The sequence below is a fragment of the Cibotium barometz genome, chromosome 49 (assembly GCF_041138505.1).
Source record: "Cibotium barometz isolate CiBa-2024 chromosome 49, ASM4113850v1, whole genome shotgun sequence".
In the NCBI taxonomy this organism is placed as follows: Eukaryota; Viridiplantae; Streptophyta; class Polypodiopsida; order Cyatheales; family Cibotiaceae; genus Cibotium; species Cibotium barometz.
In genome coordinates this window covers 20,795,291-20,811,061 of record NC_141094.1, presented here as the reverse complement: position 1 = coordinate 20,811,061, position 15,771 = coordinate 20,795,291, and the positions used below count along the sequence as shown (strand labels likewise).

The 15,771-nt window shown below is 45.0% G+C and overlaps 1 protein-coding gene across 3 annotated transcripts in view; it reads right to left on the bottom strand.

Moving 5' to 3' along the window:
* Positions 1-15,771, bottom strand: part of LOC147610385 (14 kDa zinc-binding protein-like) — a 60,242-nt gene that overhangs the window by 31,163 nt on the left and 13,308 nt on the right. For all 3 annotated transcript variants that reach the window (XM_086786443.1, XM_086786441.1, XM_086786440.1), the window contains exons 2-5: positions 10,827-10,919; positions 10,623-10,709; positions 10,330-10,477; positions 9,949-10,066 (exon numbers count right to left, since the gene is read on the bottom strand). In XM_086786443.1, coding sequence (XP_086642569.1) covers positions 9,949-10,066; positions 10,330-10,477; positions 10,623-10,709; positions 10,827-10,919 — 446 coding nt within the window. The remainder of the gene's footprint in view (positions 1-9,948; positions 10,067-10,329; positions 10,478-10,622; positions 10,710-10,826; positions 10,920-15,771) is intronic.

The following is a 15,771-nucleotide window of genomic DNA, read 5'->3' as shown; positions in this document are numbered from 1 at the left end:
GCAAAAGGCCCTCAATGTGAGGATCACAGGGCTGAAGGTAGAAGGCTCACTGATGAAGGATGGTGAAGCCTTATACAAACAAATGGGAATATTGCACAACACACCGACCCCCCCCCCCCCTCATGGAAGCCTAGCGCATGGGGAAGGACCCTACAAAGGAGAGGCCTCTCTTCCTAAAATTTAAAGATGGAGAAACATGCACAGCCTTCTTGCAAAAGAGGGCCACACTGAAAGGAACCAAGAGCTACCTAGGAGATGACCTCACACCCATGCAGGTGGAGCACAGACAGGCAGGAATGGTACAAGTGATGGAGGCCTGATAAGCCGGGGAAGTAGGCAGTATACTGAGATGGGCGGGTGATTATCACGGAGCGGCGCTCTACATGACGATGCGCGACGTATGGGACCACACTAGAGATTGCGGTCTGGAACCACAATGGAGCTGTGCGGACAGATGCAAGTTTGTTTGAGGGTACATACTACATTTAGAGGGCATGACATGATCCTTTACACAGAGACACACCAGTGAGGACCCGGCTACCTGAGGTGAGAGGACATAGATGGAAGTCCGTCCACCACCGTCTACAGTCCCATACAGTCGGGAGGAGTGGCCATACTCTATAGGGAGGAGCTACAGCATGTGATACAGGTGATCAGACGAGATGAGGATGCACTAGGTGAGGATCAGTGCACAGAGAGCCCGTGACATCTACCTTGCCGTATGCTACTTTGCACCATCTACATCCAAATATGCCACCAGTGGGGAGTCTCCATACCTGCCACTATATGATGATATTATGAGATTCTCAAAACTAGGGGATATCCTCCTTGCTGGAGACTTCAATGCATGTACTGCCAGTGCACAGGCACCCCTCTTCGAGACAGATGATCCCATATATCAGGGGATAGACATTGTGGGCACGGATCTGGAGTGGACATCACAGGACATGGTGACCTGCACAGACTACGGGGAGTACTTCCTCGCCCTTGGTGGGTTCATGGACTAATCATTTATAATAGCCTAGCCCGGTGGCCTGGTTCCAACTCCTTCAACTGCTACCCCTTCAGACATGGAGCCACTAAAGTGGACTACTTTATGGGATCTCTCTCCTTGATACCACTCATTTCAGACTTCACCATCTCGCCCCACCCCATTGGTGTGGCAGGTGATCATGCCTACCTAGCCTTCTCCCTCACAAGCCAGTACATCACTCATCCACCTACCTTACCACGCCATCACCACCCGAGATACCACTTCACCAAGGAGACCTCCTCGGTCTACTCTGATCACATCTTCTGCATCATCTCCGACCTGGACCCATTGATGAGATTACCACACAGCTTGCAGCCTCCCTTCACACATCTGCCGCAACCACCTTTCCACACACCAGAGCCACTCCCCGACCGCTAGATGGAACTGTTCCATAGAACAGTTGGTATGAAGAGGAATGCCGAAAGACCCCTGCCCACCTGGAGTAGGAGATTGCTTTGAGCTCCACCACTCACCAGCAGGCACGAGTGATCTTCCGGCACCTCACATGGAGGAAGAAGCGTAGCCACACTTGAGCAGGAGCTATACCAGCTGTTTTTGGGATGGGACTGCAAGGAGACCTGTAGGTTCTTCCAAGATCGTCGCACACTGACTCTCATTACCTCGCCCGACACTTGGCATGCTATACCGCTTCCCTTTACCACGTCCCCGGACAGCCACCTCTCCCTCACCCACTTAAGCCTCACCCCCCCCCCCCCCCCCAATTCCTCCTCCTTCCACTTGAGTATGGTTAGAAATGCCGTTGACAAGATGCAGAATGGGAGAGCACAGGATCATGATGGACTGCTTGCTGAGCATTTCTCCCATGCCAGGTATGTGTTGGCTCCACTTTTGGTCCATATGTTTAACAAGGCAATATGAGAGGGTTTTCCCAACATTTGGTCCTCAAATACCATTGTGCCCATTCTAAAGGCGGGTGACCTCATGGACCCCAGCAACTACAGGACTCTTATGATTGTCACACATTTGCCAAGATTTATGGATCGATCTTGGAGCATGAGCTCAGCAGATGGGCTGAGGAGCAGAGACTCAAAGCACTAGATAGGCAGAGGACACTCCAGACTGGATCACATTTTCACATTACAGGGCATCATTGAGGAGGGGAGAGCTCATGGGCATCACATATATTGTTGCTTTGTGGATTTCCGAAAGGCGTTTGACACCGTTCCACGGGACAAATTGATGAGGAGACTACAGGATATGGGAGTACCAGCAGATATGTTTTGTGGGATCCTCACACTATACAAGTCCATCACTGGCAGAGTACAGACCTCGCGGGGTGACTCAGATGTCATACACAACACTATCTGAGTGAAATAGGGCAGCTCCATCTCCTACTCTCTTTGGGCTATACATTGATGAGATATCTCACTACATCGATAGACAGGAAAGACCAAGAGCACAGTTGGCAAGAGTCTTGATATCTATCTTATTGTATGCAGATGACATTGTCCTTATCTTTGATTCACCAGAGGGGCTACAGAGGCACTTGGATGCATTACGGGCTTTTTGCGAGGATCGGGACCTCACGGTGAACCTTGGGAAGACCAAGGTTATGATCTTTAACACATCCCCACAATGGGTAGGCAGATCCGCAGCTCAGTTTACATATACTGGGCAGCCCGTGGATTATGTGGCCTCTTATGTATATCTTGGGATCACTTTTGCCAGGCCTCAGTTCTCGATGCGGAAGGCAGCCGAAACCAGATTGATGCGAGGGTATTCAACTCTGGGCTCACTTGAGAGGCATTGCTCACAGATACAGTTTTAGGAGAGAGGACGAAGCTCTGGCTGGCCGCTGTTTGACACTTTAGTCACTGGTAACGGATTGAGCGGCCTCTAATCCTCATCCTATCTCAGATGATTCGCAACAAACCATCGAGCAGAGTTTGCTGCATCCCTCATGGTTATAGAGGCACTCTTCCATACACTTACCTATATATATATATAGAGAGAGAGAGAGAGAGAGAAATGAAATGAAATGAAATGTTATATTAACGTCTTCAAAAGGCCATAATGACCTATGAGACCAAAAAGTTACATCATGGTGGATCTGATACAATGTCTGGATAAAAAACCAGAAAATGAAAAATAAAGATGATACTACTGGCACCTAGAAAATGAAACTGGAACTGGAAGGTAAACAGAAACCCTTATAGGGTGTGAATATAGTGAGGGGGGGTACACTATGGAGGTGCCTCCATCTCATAATATGTGCCGCATCGGACGCTGGCGGATCTCCTCAATATCCTCTGTGGTCAGCACCCTGACTGGGTGTCCCGCATATCTCGCAAGAATAATCCGAATCCGCCGCTGCAACCTCCGTCTATGCTGGGATGCCCTCCTCCGTAGTCGTGGGCGTCTGGACCACCCAAGCTCAATCGCACGATCAATCAGTGTACCGCTAGTGTGGGCGGTATCCATGTCCTGCTGCTACTGTGGTCCATCTCGCGCAGTGATGGCTGGACTAAAGAAGTCTATAATGTGCCTCTGAGTCTGGCTCTCTATGCGCCTAAGCAGGCTATCTCTATATCTCCGCAGCTCAAGCAAGAACAATCCCAAACACCTCTGGTCCTGGTACCCCATGACTCTGGAAAGTGGTCCAAAACCCTCTCTGAATAAACAGTGGAAACGACCACGTATCTCATAGAATGCAGTACAATGGCATATATAATGCAGCTCTGTCTCTGGCTCCCCATGGCATACTCGGCATATCCTGGCCTCAGCTGGTATACCTCTATATCGGCCAATCTCAATCTCAAGCTGGTGTGAGGATGTGTGAATCTGACCAATAGCACATCGTACTGCATGAGACAAGTGTACATCCATGTAACTGGGTCTGATCACAAAACCATCTGCTGCCTGTGAGCTGAAAAAAATGCTCTCTGTAGAAAGCCATCTTCGTGCCCAGCTCCTCAGTCGGCTGTATCCATGTCCTCCTAATGTCCAGCTGAACTACTTCCTGATGGATGAGTCTGGTAATCTTTGTCCGTGTGAGAGTGAGAGAGGGTGCATCCAGAGAATACTGGAAGGGAGGCAATCTGTCCATGCTAAAACCATGTGCCTGGAACCAAGATGTCATCTGTCCATACCAACAAGCCGTGTCTCCCTGTAAAGCTAACTGTAGGGAGGACTCAAGGGCGAGGCGTGCATATCTATCTCGGGGGAGATCCCACAAGCCATGTATGTAGGAGACTGATCTCGTAAGAGCCTCAATCACCAGAGGGGCAGCCGCCAACTCTGCTCGAATAATCTCATGAGGTACCACGGCCTTAGCTCTAATAATCCTAGCAATCATAGATACCAAAGGCCTCTCCATACCTCTCCATCCGCCTGCGCTGTGATGGCCCACTGAAGGTCCCCATATCTGCACTCCATAAAGCATAGCTGATGTCACTAGAGTGTCAAAAAGCCAAAGTTTCGTTCGAGGTTCCTTAAACTGAACCTGCGAACACATCCTCTCCAAACCACCCAGGGTTGCATGTGCTCTAGTCAATCTAGTCTCTGCTGCTCTCCTCATCGAAAACACTGGCCCACTGAATACTACCCCAAGATATGTATATGCATCTGTATACTCCACAATCTCCTGCCCATATGTAAATGTGGGAGCTGATCGCCTAACCCACTGTGGTGTGGTGTTAAACACCATAACCTTGGTTTTGCCAAGGTTGACAAACAATCCACTATCAGAGAGAGAGAGATGGACCCACACAACTCCCTCACCTAGCCCTGGAGTTTTCACAGGCGATTGTTGCAAGAGGCACACACTCATCTTGGTATGGCTCTTTTATCACATGGTTTATGGCACATGGGCTTCAAATTCACCAGCTCCCTCCTTACCAGTATGACCAAGACTCACCATACCTCAGGCTTTCCCATGTGGACCGGAACCGAGTGCTTCTATATGATTTGCTTTAGGCACACATTAGGGACACTTGGATTACCCCGGCGCGGCCCTTGCCCATCAAGATGCAGTATTATAGGGATCATTTCCTTAGGCTCACTAAGGATGGGTTCATACAAAGACCAGGCTACATGGATATCTTTATGTCTCATGCCATGAGGATGCCATTGGCCAGCTCTGAGTTTCATCCCATACCCTAGAGATCGAGGCCGACAGAGCAGGGAGGATAGGATATGATGGATGACGGAATGAACTGAATGAATGACTTGACTTGCTGAATAATGACTGCTGCAGGTATTTATATATGCTTGGAGGAGCTGGTCGGCCAATCCTGAAGGTAGTCGGCCTGCTGCTGGACATGGTACTGAGGGAAAAGTCCCAAAATCTGTTGCGCTTAACTGCTCTGCTGCCCAGCCTTGTTGCCCTTCCTTCTGGCACTTGGCTGCCGGCTGGTTGGGACATTCTGCAAGATGTCGACAGCAGTCTGATGACATCCGACAAGATTCCACCTCCCTTGATGATGGTGGTGATGGTGATTCTGATGATAATGAGGCTGCTGATGATGAGGATGATGATGATGATGTGCTACTACTGCTAATGCTTATATTGATGCTAATGATGCTACTGAACTCATGATGCTAATGATGCTGACTTAATCAAGGATTAATGATGTTCATGCCGAAGATTAGCCATGGCACGAGCGTGCACGTGACAAGTGTGATGCTTGTGCAAATTGTATTGGAGTTGTCCTAAACCAAGAGGAACATGCCATGGCTTATGAGAGCCGTCGTTTGCATGATGCCAACCTTTGGGCGTAATTCATGCCTTAACCATTTGGAAACATTATCTTCTTGGGGCTCATTTTTCGGTGAAGACAAATCACCAAAGCCTAAAATACTTTCTCATGCAAACCAAGCTCTCTGAGAAGCATATGAGGATGGCAAATTTCCTCTCTATGTTTCATTTTCAGATTGTACACACTCCAAGAAAGAAGAATGTTGTGGCAAATGCATTGTCCAAGAGACCATATGTGGCCGCAATTGCCATTGCCTGACATGGGGAACTCTCTGCCATGCGAGATTTGTATCACTCCGATGCAGATTTTGCAAGTTTATGGACTGATTTGATGGCTGGTCATACACTTGTGATCGAAGATGGTTATCTCATGAAGGATAATTGCCTATGTGTGGTGTCTAACATGAGACAAAAGGTTATGGATGAGTACCATGCTCCTCCTTATGATGGACATAGAGGTATATTGCCTACTAGTAATAACCGCATTATTAAGCGCTATTTCTTTTGGCCAGGTCTATGCAAGGACATAGAAGCATATGTGTGTGCCATGCATGTATTACCTATTAAAAGGTGAAAATTGATAGGCAAAAAGCTCCAGGATTGCTTCAGCCATTGCTGGACAGGTTGTTCTACTGGTGCCGCCAACCATCCAAGTGCTATACGCTGATTCAGGGTGCTGTCCGGGCAACCTATACGCCTATTTGAGCTTGTGGGTGGTGCTCGTAACCAGTTGGTTGCTCCTGTCGCGTTCTGACATCATCAACGACTCCACTGCTGCCTGATATCGTCCATGGGAGTGTCCACTGGTGCCAATTCTCTGTTTTTCAGCATTCCCACATTGTGAGAGTGCAAGCTAGGCGCTAGTACAAATACACTAATGTCGTGTGTGGACCTGGAACACCAATGATGCCTTTGCATCTCTCCAATGAGTGACGGGGAATTGTTGAAAGTCTTCATCGACGGATTCTTCTCCAACAACACTATTTGGTATTTGTATTCATTTTATTGTTTATGGCAAATCTAGCATTCATAGCTTGTGGAACATTGTAAAAATAAAATACTCCAATAGTATAGTTGGTATTGAGAGGGGGGTCGGCCCGGGTTCCAACCGCAGTGTAGTGTATTTGTACATATTTCAGTTATCAGCTGTGCTCATGTTTTGTGTTGCTTCCATTTCATTAAGTGTTTAAGTGATTGTTATTTACAAGACCGTGCCCAATACGTGCTCATACCCAGCAGGCTGAATTACAGTCTCCGACCATCAGTTTTGGAGAAGTAGATACAAATGGTCGAGTTTGCCTGTAATAGTGCTAAGCATGCGACTACTGGTTACAGTCCATTTATGCTGATGTACGGATACCAACCTAGATCTCTAGTAATATGTGGAATGATTTGATCTTAGATGTGCATGGTAGGCCTCTTGGGGCAGCTATGCATATTCTTTGGGCTGGCTGGGAAACCCTATGCCCCACAGTGCTGGCTCGGAAGAGGCTACTCTTTGGATGTGCATGGTAGGCCTCTTGGGGCAGCTATGCATATTCTTTGGGCTGGCTGGGAAACCCTATGCCCCACAGTGCTGCATATTCTTTGGGCTGGCTGGTTGTATGGTGGCTGCCCTATCAAACATTTGCATTGGCACCCCGGTGAGTGGGAGTGGAAGGATGCTTGTAACCCTTTGAAAAGCATGCCTTTTTTCAGTTATACGGTGCGGAATGCCAGACATCTTATCTTGGGACACATTCAGAGTGTCCCTACTCTTAGACCCCATTGGGAATCTTACGGCATTTCGACTGACATTCAGAGGGTATTTTGGCGGAGATAGTGGCATTCTTATAGGAAGCCACATATTTCCTCCTTTATCTAGGTTTCTCTTCATGGTGGTCTAGCCACCAATCAGTGGAGGTCTATTACTGGTGCTTGCCCAACACGCCCTAGATGTGCAAGAGTTTCGGAGTCAGTTTACCATTGTTTATGGGAATGCAAGGAAGCACAGAGGGTTTGGTCTGCGATTGCACACCTCTTTGGTAGGATTAAGAGGGATGCTATCATTTCTTTTGGTTCTATCATTTGGTTGACACAGTCTAGGTCTCAGCTGAGATTCGAGGGGACTGACAGAAGCTTGGCCATAATGGTTAGGCAAGGAGTTGCTCGGCAGTGTTGTCTTCAGAATTTGCCACTTTCACACTTTGTCCCTCCAACACAGAGGTTAGACAGCTCTTGGGAGATTATTGCTAACATCTCAGCCTGGAATATCTGGAAGGCTAGATGCACTGAGGCCATTGAGGGTACTCCCGTTCTTGTTTCTCAGTGTCTTTGCAAGATTTATAGTGATATTATTCACACCATTATGGCTACCTAGAAAAGAATCCAAGGATCTTCGAGGGCTGCGAAGAGGAAGCGCGGCCAGTTTATGAGAGAGTGGGACATTGGTATCTTTTTCACATCCTCTCATTCGGGACCCTATTGGCAACACAGGGCTTCTGATTGGTTGAGATCTTCACCTTGCTTGGTGTGAAATTTCCATTTTGTAAAATTTTTTCATACTTAATAGAAGTCTCCTTTCTGAAAATATATATATATATATATTTGGACTTAAGGGTATTTAGATTGATGTGGCTGGATGCAAGAAATGTATATATATATTTGGACTTAAGGGTATTTAGATTGATGTGGCTGGATGCAAGAAATGCAAGTCAGTGTGCGAGGAGCCATCAAGAGAGATCGTGCACGGTTTTATACAGGAAGCATTCACCAAGGGAGTTTATCGAGGAATGCTAGTTTATTTGAGAGTGCCCAAGAGTTCTAAGACGTTAGGTACGAGGAAGGTTGGGAAGTTATCCCCTAGATTCTGTGGACCTTACACGACCTTGGAAAATATTGGTGAGGTTGCTTATAGACTAGAGTTGCCTCCGAATGTCCAATCTTTCATGTCAGCCGTGAAAGAGATGCTAGGAGTTAAGGATAACCTTGTTACCCCTCAAGAACTTGTCAACGTTGACTTGTCCTATGTTCCACATGAACCCGAGAGGGTGATAGATTTCATGGAAAGGCAACTTAGGAACAAACTAATCCCTTAATATAAGATTAAGTGGAAAGATATGGGGAAGGAGGACTCAACCTCGGAATCAGTAACTAGTTTGAGCCGCTTCCCTAATTTCATTTAAGAGTAAATGCTTGAAGATGGGAAGTATGTTATGTACCTAGACACTAATCTATGGATAAGGAAACTAATCCAACAAGGTTAGGGGACCCCGGGAGGACTAGGGATTGATAAAAATAGGCTTAATGGTTGTTTATAGCAAGTTAGCTATTTATAGCCTAGTTATCACTATCAATGAGAGCTTGGGTTATTATGAGACGCAGTTGTGTGGATACATCATTGTAGGTCAGGCTTGGACCAAGAGAGCAGACATACTCATGCCATGCACATGGCGAGTAGGTAGGTTGGCATGTCAAAGGCCTTTGGGCAGGCTTCAATGGTATGGGACGCCGAAGTTAGGCATGGGCCTATGGGATTGTGCAGGAGCCCTAGCCTTGGAAATCGGTGGATGTTGGTCATGGTTGGGAGGTGAGCTAGCCTGTTTCCTCATGATTTGGTTTAGGACTAACCGTGTTTTTTGGAAGGACTTCACATGAGAACTGCTTGGTCTTGTTGCTTCAAAGCTTCTCTCGTGACCTAGATGCCTTGGTTGCGGCTACCCTTGGTCTTCGTTCTCTAGCCTTTGGCCTTGACTTGGAAACCACTATATCTTAATTCCCATGAATGACCCTTAACCTGCCTTTACATAGGGAAGTGATAGCAAGTCGGGTTTGGGTTGGTTAGGGCTTTTAGGACCCCAAAAAGTCATCCAAAAGGTCTTTTCATGTGTTCATATCGTGCCCAACTTGTGTCCCAACTATCAGTCCACATCTTGGGCACCTCCGGGCCCCTATTTGTCTACCAAAACTTCCCAAATCAGGCCATACTTTGCCCCGTACTTTGCCTAGAAGGTGGCTGCAAGTAGGAAGCATGTCCATGTGGCACCACTCACGCACGTGACAGGATCATACTCTCGCCATCTTCTACTCGTCGCGAACGATCAAGCAAAAACAAACATACTCATTCTGAAGCTTCACCTAGAATGTGAATGCATCCTTTCATACTACAAAATTCCACAAATTAAAAACAAGCTGATAGCAAAAACAAGACAAAACTTACATGCTGTAGGTCCATTATTGATCACCACCCTGTAACCATCCTCAATTCCTTCCTGTTTGGCAATAACTGCAGTAGTGTACATCAAATGACCCAGAATCTCCTTGTGCTTTGGGTCAGCCTGAGGACATATAACACACCTTGTCATGACACAGTGCAAGCCTTTGAATAAAAATATTAATGTAAAAAATAGCACCAAACTATACACATGGCGTAAAAATGAAGGAAAAAAGTCCTAAAGCTTCCTGCTCAAGACTAGGCTAGCAAACCACCTATAGGACCCCTAAAAGCTTTCGCTTACAACAATTCTGTTGACAACAACAAAGTAGACATAAGCAGTTTTTACAACAATTTTTAGAAGCTGCTCAACAAAACATGGAAGACCTTAGAGAGCTGTGTTAGGCCATCTCGAATTTTTGGAATGAGAACAATGTGTACTGGTGCCTGCGGATTAATATCCCGGAAGGCGAGAACCTTTTCGTCCTCATAAACAACCGTTGAAGGGATCTCTTTCTTCATAATCTTGTCGAATCTAGAATCACAAACAGAGCCCAACAAAGATGACATGAACAGGCTTAGCCTATTCAGGTTGCATAAATCTGAAGCAACTGTTGCAGCATGCGATACAAAATAGAACTTGCCACATCAAAATTTTCTTCCAAAACATTGAGACTTACATGGTAGGGGTAGCTGTATCAGCCAAAGATGCTGCAGACATTGCAGCATCTTCCTCTTTCTTCTGCACTCTCACAATTGAAAAGGCTCTGTGGCATCATGACAATCAGCCTACATTTACAACAGCCTTTGAGAGATTCTACAACAACGCTAGACGTCAACAAAGACTCACTAAGGTTGGCATCAACCCTACATAGAGCCCTTACCTTGTCAAATAAGGATGAGAGATGAACACGTTGTTAGAAATCCTTCCAGCTGCACAAATCCATTTGCACGCAGCTGCTTGCATCATAGAAGCCCTGAAATCACAAAAATTTCACATGCTAACAATTCTTTGCATAGTTGTCAGGTACAATACCATACGATTAGTACGATACAATACCGTACGGGAAAATACGGTATGATATAAAAAATTTCTTATTGTACAATAAAATACGGTGTTTTAAAAAAATACTTTTTTTTCCGGGAAAAAGATCCTTCTATTAGTTAATGAAAAACAGCCCCAAAGGGCTAAGTACAACCATGAAGGGCTAGATACAAACTCGCCTCCATGTACCAGGCGGGGATCAAATAATCAAAAGGGGGAGAAAGACGCACTTCCCCTCTGGCTGGCCGCTCTATGAGGAGAAGGCTATTATCTCATACAGGTCTAAGCCACCTTGCAACTCTCCCCACTGACCGCCGAGGGTATGGATGATGTCGAGCCAAATGCTCCTAATAGACTCCGCAGGTGGAGCGTGGGTACCCTCTACGGCTTCGCTACATCCATCTCTCCATATATGCCAAGCTACAATGCTACTGCAAATCTCCCATCTTTGAAAAGTGTGACAAAGGGGATGCAAACAAGCCCAAAAAGAAGGGCAAATGTCTCTACTGCCATAAGCCTGGACACTACATCAGTGAGTGTAGGAAGCGGATTGCAAAAGAGAAAAGAAAAGAAGCAGGCAATGCAGTAGTAGACTCTTCTGATGACAAAGCACAGCAATCAGCTAATGTAATCCAAGAAGAGTACACTTTTTTGGTCACATGCACTAGTGGCACACCAAGTGCTTCAAACACTGATATGTCTTGCATTGCATCTGACAGACAGAATGCATCATGGTATTTTGATAGTGGTGCTTCGAGCCACATCACTTCATGCAAAGATGTATTTCAACACTTGGTTTATGCTTCAAATGGCCGCACTCTGTCATGTGCAGATCATACCACATATCCAGTAAAGGGAATTGGCAATGTCATACTTATTGCAGCCAATGGTACCCATATTTGTATGAAAAATGTATTGTATGTTCCAGGGATAAAGAAAAATCTGCTCTCCATCTCAGCCATAAACGACCAAGGTTTTAAGGTTGAATTTGAAGATGGGAAGTGTTTGGTAAAAGACCCATCAAAGGGTTATGAAATAGTCACTTCTGGAACACGGTACAAACGCTTGTATAAGCTGGACAGCTATGACAAGCGTACTTATGATGCAAATACAGTGGCTGCCCGCACTCCTACTATGCATGATGCAGAGCTATGGCATGCTCGTTTTGGGCATGTAAATTTCGGAGTTTGATGCTTTTGCAGAAGCATCATATGGTTGATAATATGCCGCCTCTTGAGTCTCCACCAAGACATGTATGTGAGGGGTGTCTTTGGGAAAGATGCAACGAAAACCATTCCCCAAAGATGGAGCTGTTAGAGCTGAAAGGAAATTACAGCTCATACATAGTGATGTATGTGGTCCAATGCGGACACCATCCATAGGGGGGCATCTTTACTTCGTCACATTCATTGATGACTACTCCAGGTTTGCTTGGGCTTACCCCTTGAAAGCGAAAGCAGATGTGTTTACATGCTTTCGACACTTTGTAGCAATGGCTGAAAATATGTGTGGATGTAAAGTCCAAATACTTCACTCAGATAGAGGTGGAGAATACATGTCAAATGCATTCAAGGATTATATGCTTCAAAAGGGCATCAAACACCAATGTACTGTGCCTTATACACTGCAGCAGAATGGTGTAGCTGAAAGGAAAAATAGATCTCTCATGGAGATGGCAAGATCTCTCATGGAGATGGCAAGATGCATGGTGAAAGCACAAAAGTTGCCTCACAAATTTTGGATGGAAGCTATAATGTGTGCAACTCATGTGTTGAACAGATGTCCAACAAAAGCTTTGAAAACCATAACACCATTTGAGGCTTGGTATAGCCGAAAGCCAACAGTGGATTATATGCATACATTTGGGTGTTTGGCATATGCACATGTGCCAGAACAACTCCGAACAAAGCTAGATGACAAAGCAATAAAATGCATTTTTGTGGGCTACAGCAATGAGAGCAAAGGATACCGTCTTTATAATCCAACTACACGAAGGATTTTTGTTAGTAGAGATGTGGTATTTGCTGAAAATTCAGAACAGCCCATGTACACCTTGTATAAAAGCAATGATACAAACATACAGGACATGTTTGATGGACTTTTACCCATTGCAATTAGGGGGGATTCAGATCAGCCAGCCCCTACACAAGAAAATCCTCATGTAGGCTGTAGGATAGCTGAATACCTCCTACTTGCCAAGAGGGATGTTCAAAGTGCAGGACATGTCACCATTGCCACGCCACCTATCCTACCTCCACAGGCCAAGATCAACCAGGTGTTGATTGAGGATCCCTTTTGGATGAGGGAGAAATCTTGCGCAAGGTAGAATTCAATAATAACTACTACAAGGAGCCCAGAGAGATCACACCGGAGTATTATGTCCTATAGAATACGTTGCAAGAGCTTAAATACTCTACGTTTATTTGGATCCATCAATGGGAGAGTTGTGCATATATTAGTGGATTTTGGAAGTATCCATAGCTTTATCAATCCCAAATCCATTAACTCTCTCAAGCTTGCTCCAGTGGAACTACCCATAGCCTTTCAAGTGCAAGTAGCCAATGGAGAAAATGAGAAGACCAGTTTGGCATGTCCTTCTCCACTAGGTTTGCTGTAGCAGTCTCTTGCCATGTGTCCTGGATTTCCACAGTTGTGGCAAGTGAAGGTCCTTCCTCCTACTCTGCCTCTTCCTCGTCCTCGTCCTCGAGAGAATCCTCTTCGGGTGAATAATGCTTTTTCTTCTCCTGTTGTTTGGTCCAACCATTTCTTCTCTTTGCCTCTGGTCTCTTGCTCTAGTAGAGCTCCTTCTATCTCGTGTAGCTTCAATTCAGGTACATTCTTCAGTGTTGCTACAATGTTTTCATATTCACCTTTGTCCACACTCTTCAAAAGCACTGCTAGTGCCTCATCATCTTCTACCTTTTTGCCAATAGCTGCCAGTTGTTGCTTAATGCTTTTATATCTGTTCAAGTGTGTGATTAAAGGTTCACTTCCCTTCATATCCAATTTATAGACATTAGTAGATTTATCTTTGAATTTTTAGCTTGTGTGTCAAATAACTTATTGAGTTCATCCCATGCATCTTTTGCCCACTGTATCCCTGTGATGTGATGAATGATTTCATCATTTAAACTGAGTGCATAAGTCCCAATGCTTTTTCATTCCTGCTCTTCCACTCATTTTCCCCTCTCACCTCTAGGCATTCATCTCATTTTCTGTAGGTGACTTTGGTAAAATAGAGATTAAGCATTCAATGTTTGGTCAAATGTTGTGTTTCTTGGCTTAATCCTCTACTAGACTAATTGCTATTGATGGCCTTGAAAGGATTTGAGCTCATTTGAAATCTAAGGCCTCAGATCTGGACTCCCTGCATACTCTGTTTTTTGCACACAAAACAGAGGATTAATTTGCTAATCAGTGATTAATTTGCTAATCAGTAATCACTAATCAGTACTCACCTCTAGGCAGAAAAAGAAGCGCTGAAAAAATTACAATTTTCTCCTGCTTGCGTCGGCGGTTTGATGAAATTCTTGAATGGGCTGGAGCCCAATGAGTACGGCTAGCGATGGCTGAAAGCTTTTGAGCTAATGTTGAGCCTAGAGGGAAAGGGAGCTCCTACACCAGTTGGGGGTGCAGAGGTTAGTTGAAAATAGACTTAAAATGGATTAACTTCTAATTATGATTAGTAGAGTAATTAGCAAGGTAATTAGGCTCAAAAAATAGATGAATCCTAAGCTTGGCTCTGATACCATGTTAAATTTGCGACAATGTGATGAGCTATGGTGGATTAAATGCTAGAATCAACATCATTAACAAAGAGATTAGACGATAATTAGACGTGATTAGTGGACAATTAACTGATAGCTTAATGTAGGCATGGATAATAAAAAACCAGCAAATTCTCATTAGGCCAATGCCTCAATTTATAGAGTTTACATATCCAAGCATCTAATCCCACTGATTTCTCCTTGATTCACTCCACCTCTTTTGCTTGATTCTCTCCACCTCTCCCAGAATATCTCCACTCCTCCTAAATCTCCTCATGCTACCCTTTATTCTCTCCTAGTAGATACTTCTCACCTTTTCATAGGTTCTCTCACATTCATAGATTCTCTTTTACAGCCCCCTTCTATGGAAGAAGTGGAAGATCTTGTCAGGGAAGAGCAAACAGCCATAGACACAGCCAAGTCAGTGCCACGATGGTTGCTGAAAACTTTGCAAGAAAGCAAACTTGCAGCTCCACTCACAGGTAGAACAAGGGCTAGTTTCAACCATGCTTTGAATATACATCGTGGGGAGTCTGCATTAGCAACGGGTGGTCTCTTTGATTCAGAAGAGCCTTCTTCTTATGAAGAAGCACATGAGAATGAGCATTGGGTGCAAGCTATGCAAGCTGAAATTTCTTCTATCATGAAGAACAATACATGGGATCTTGTGGAATTGCCTAAAGGCAAGCATGTCATTGGAGCAAAGTGGATGTACAAAGTCAAAAGAAAGTCTGATGGTACTATTGACAGGTACAAAGCAAGACTTGTGGCTAAAGGCTACTCCCAGAAAAAGGGAATAGATTATGAAGAGACTTTTGCTCCTACTTCGAGAATGACCACAATAAGATCAGTGATTGCATTGGCTGCACATAAAGGATGGATAGTGCATCAATTGGACATCAAAACTGCATTCTTAAATGGGGATTTACAGGAGGAAGTATATGTAAATCAGCCCACTGGTTTTGTAGTTCCTGGTGAGGAACATAAACTATGCAGGTTACACAAAGCATTGTATGG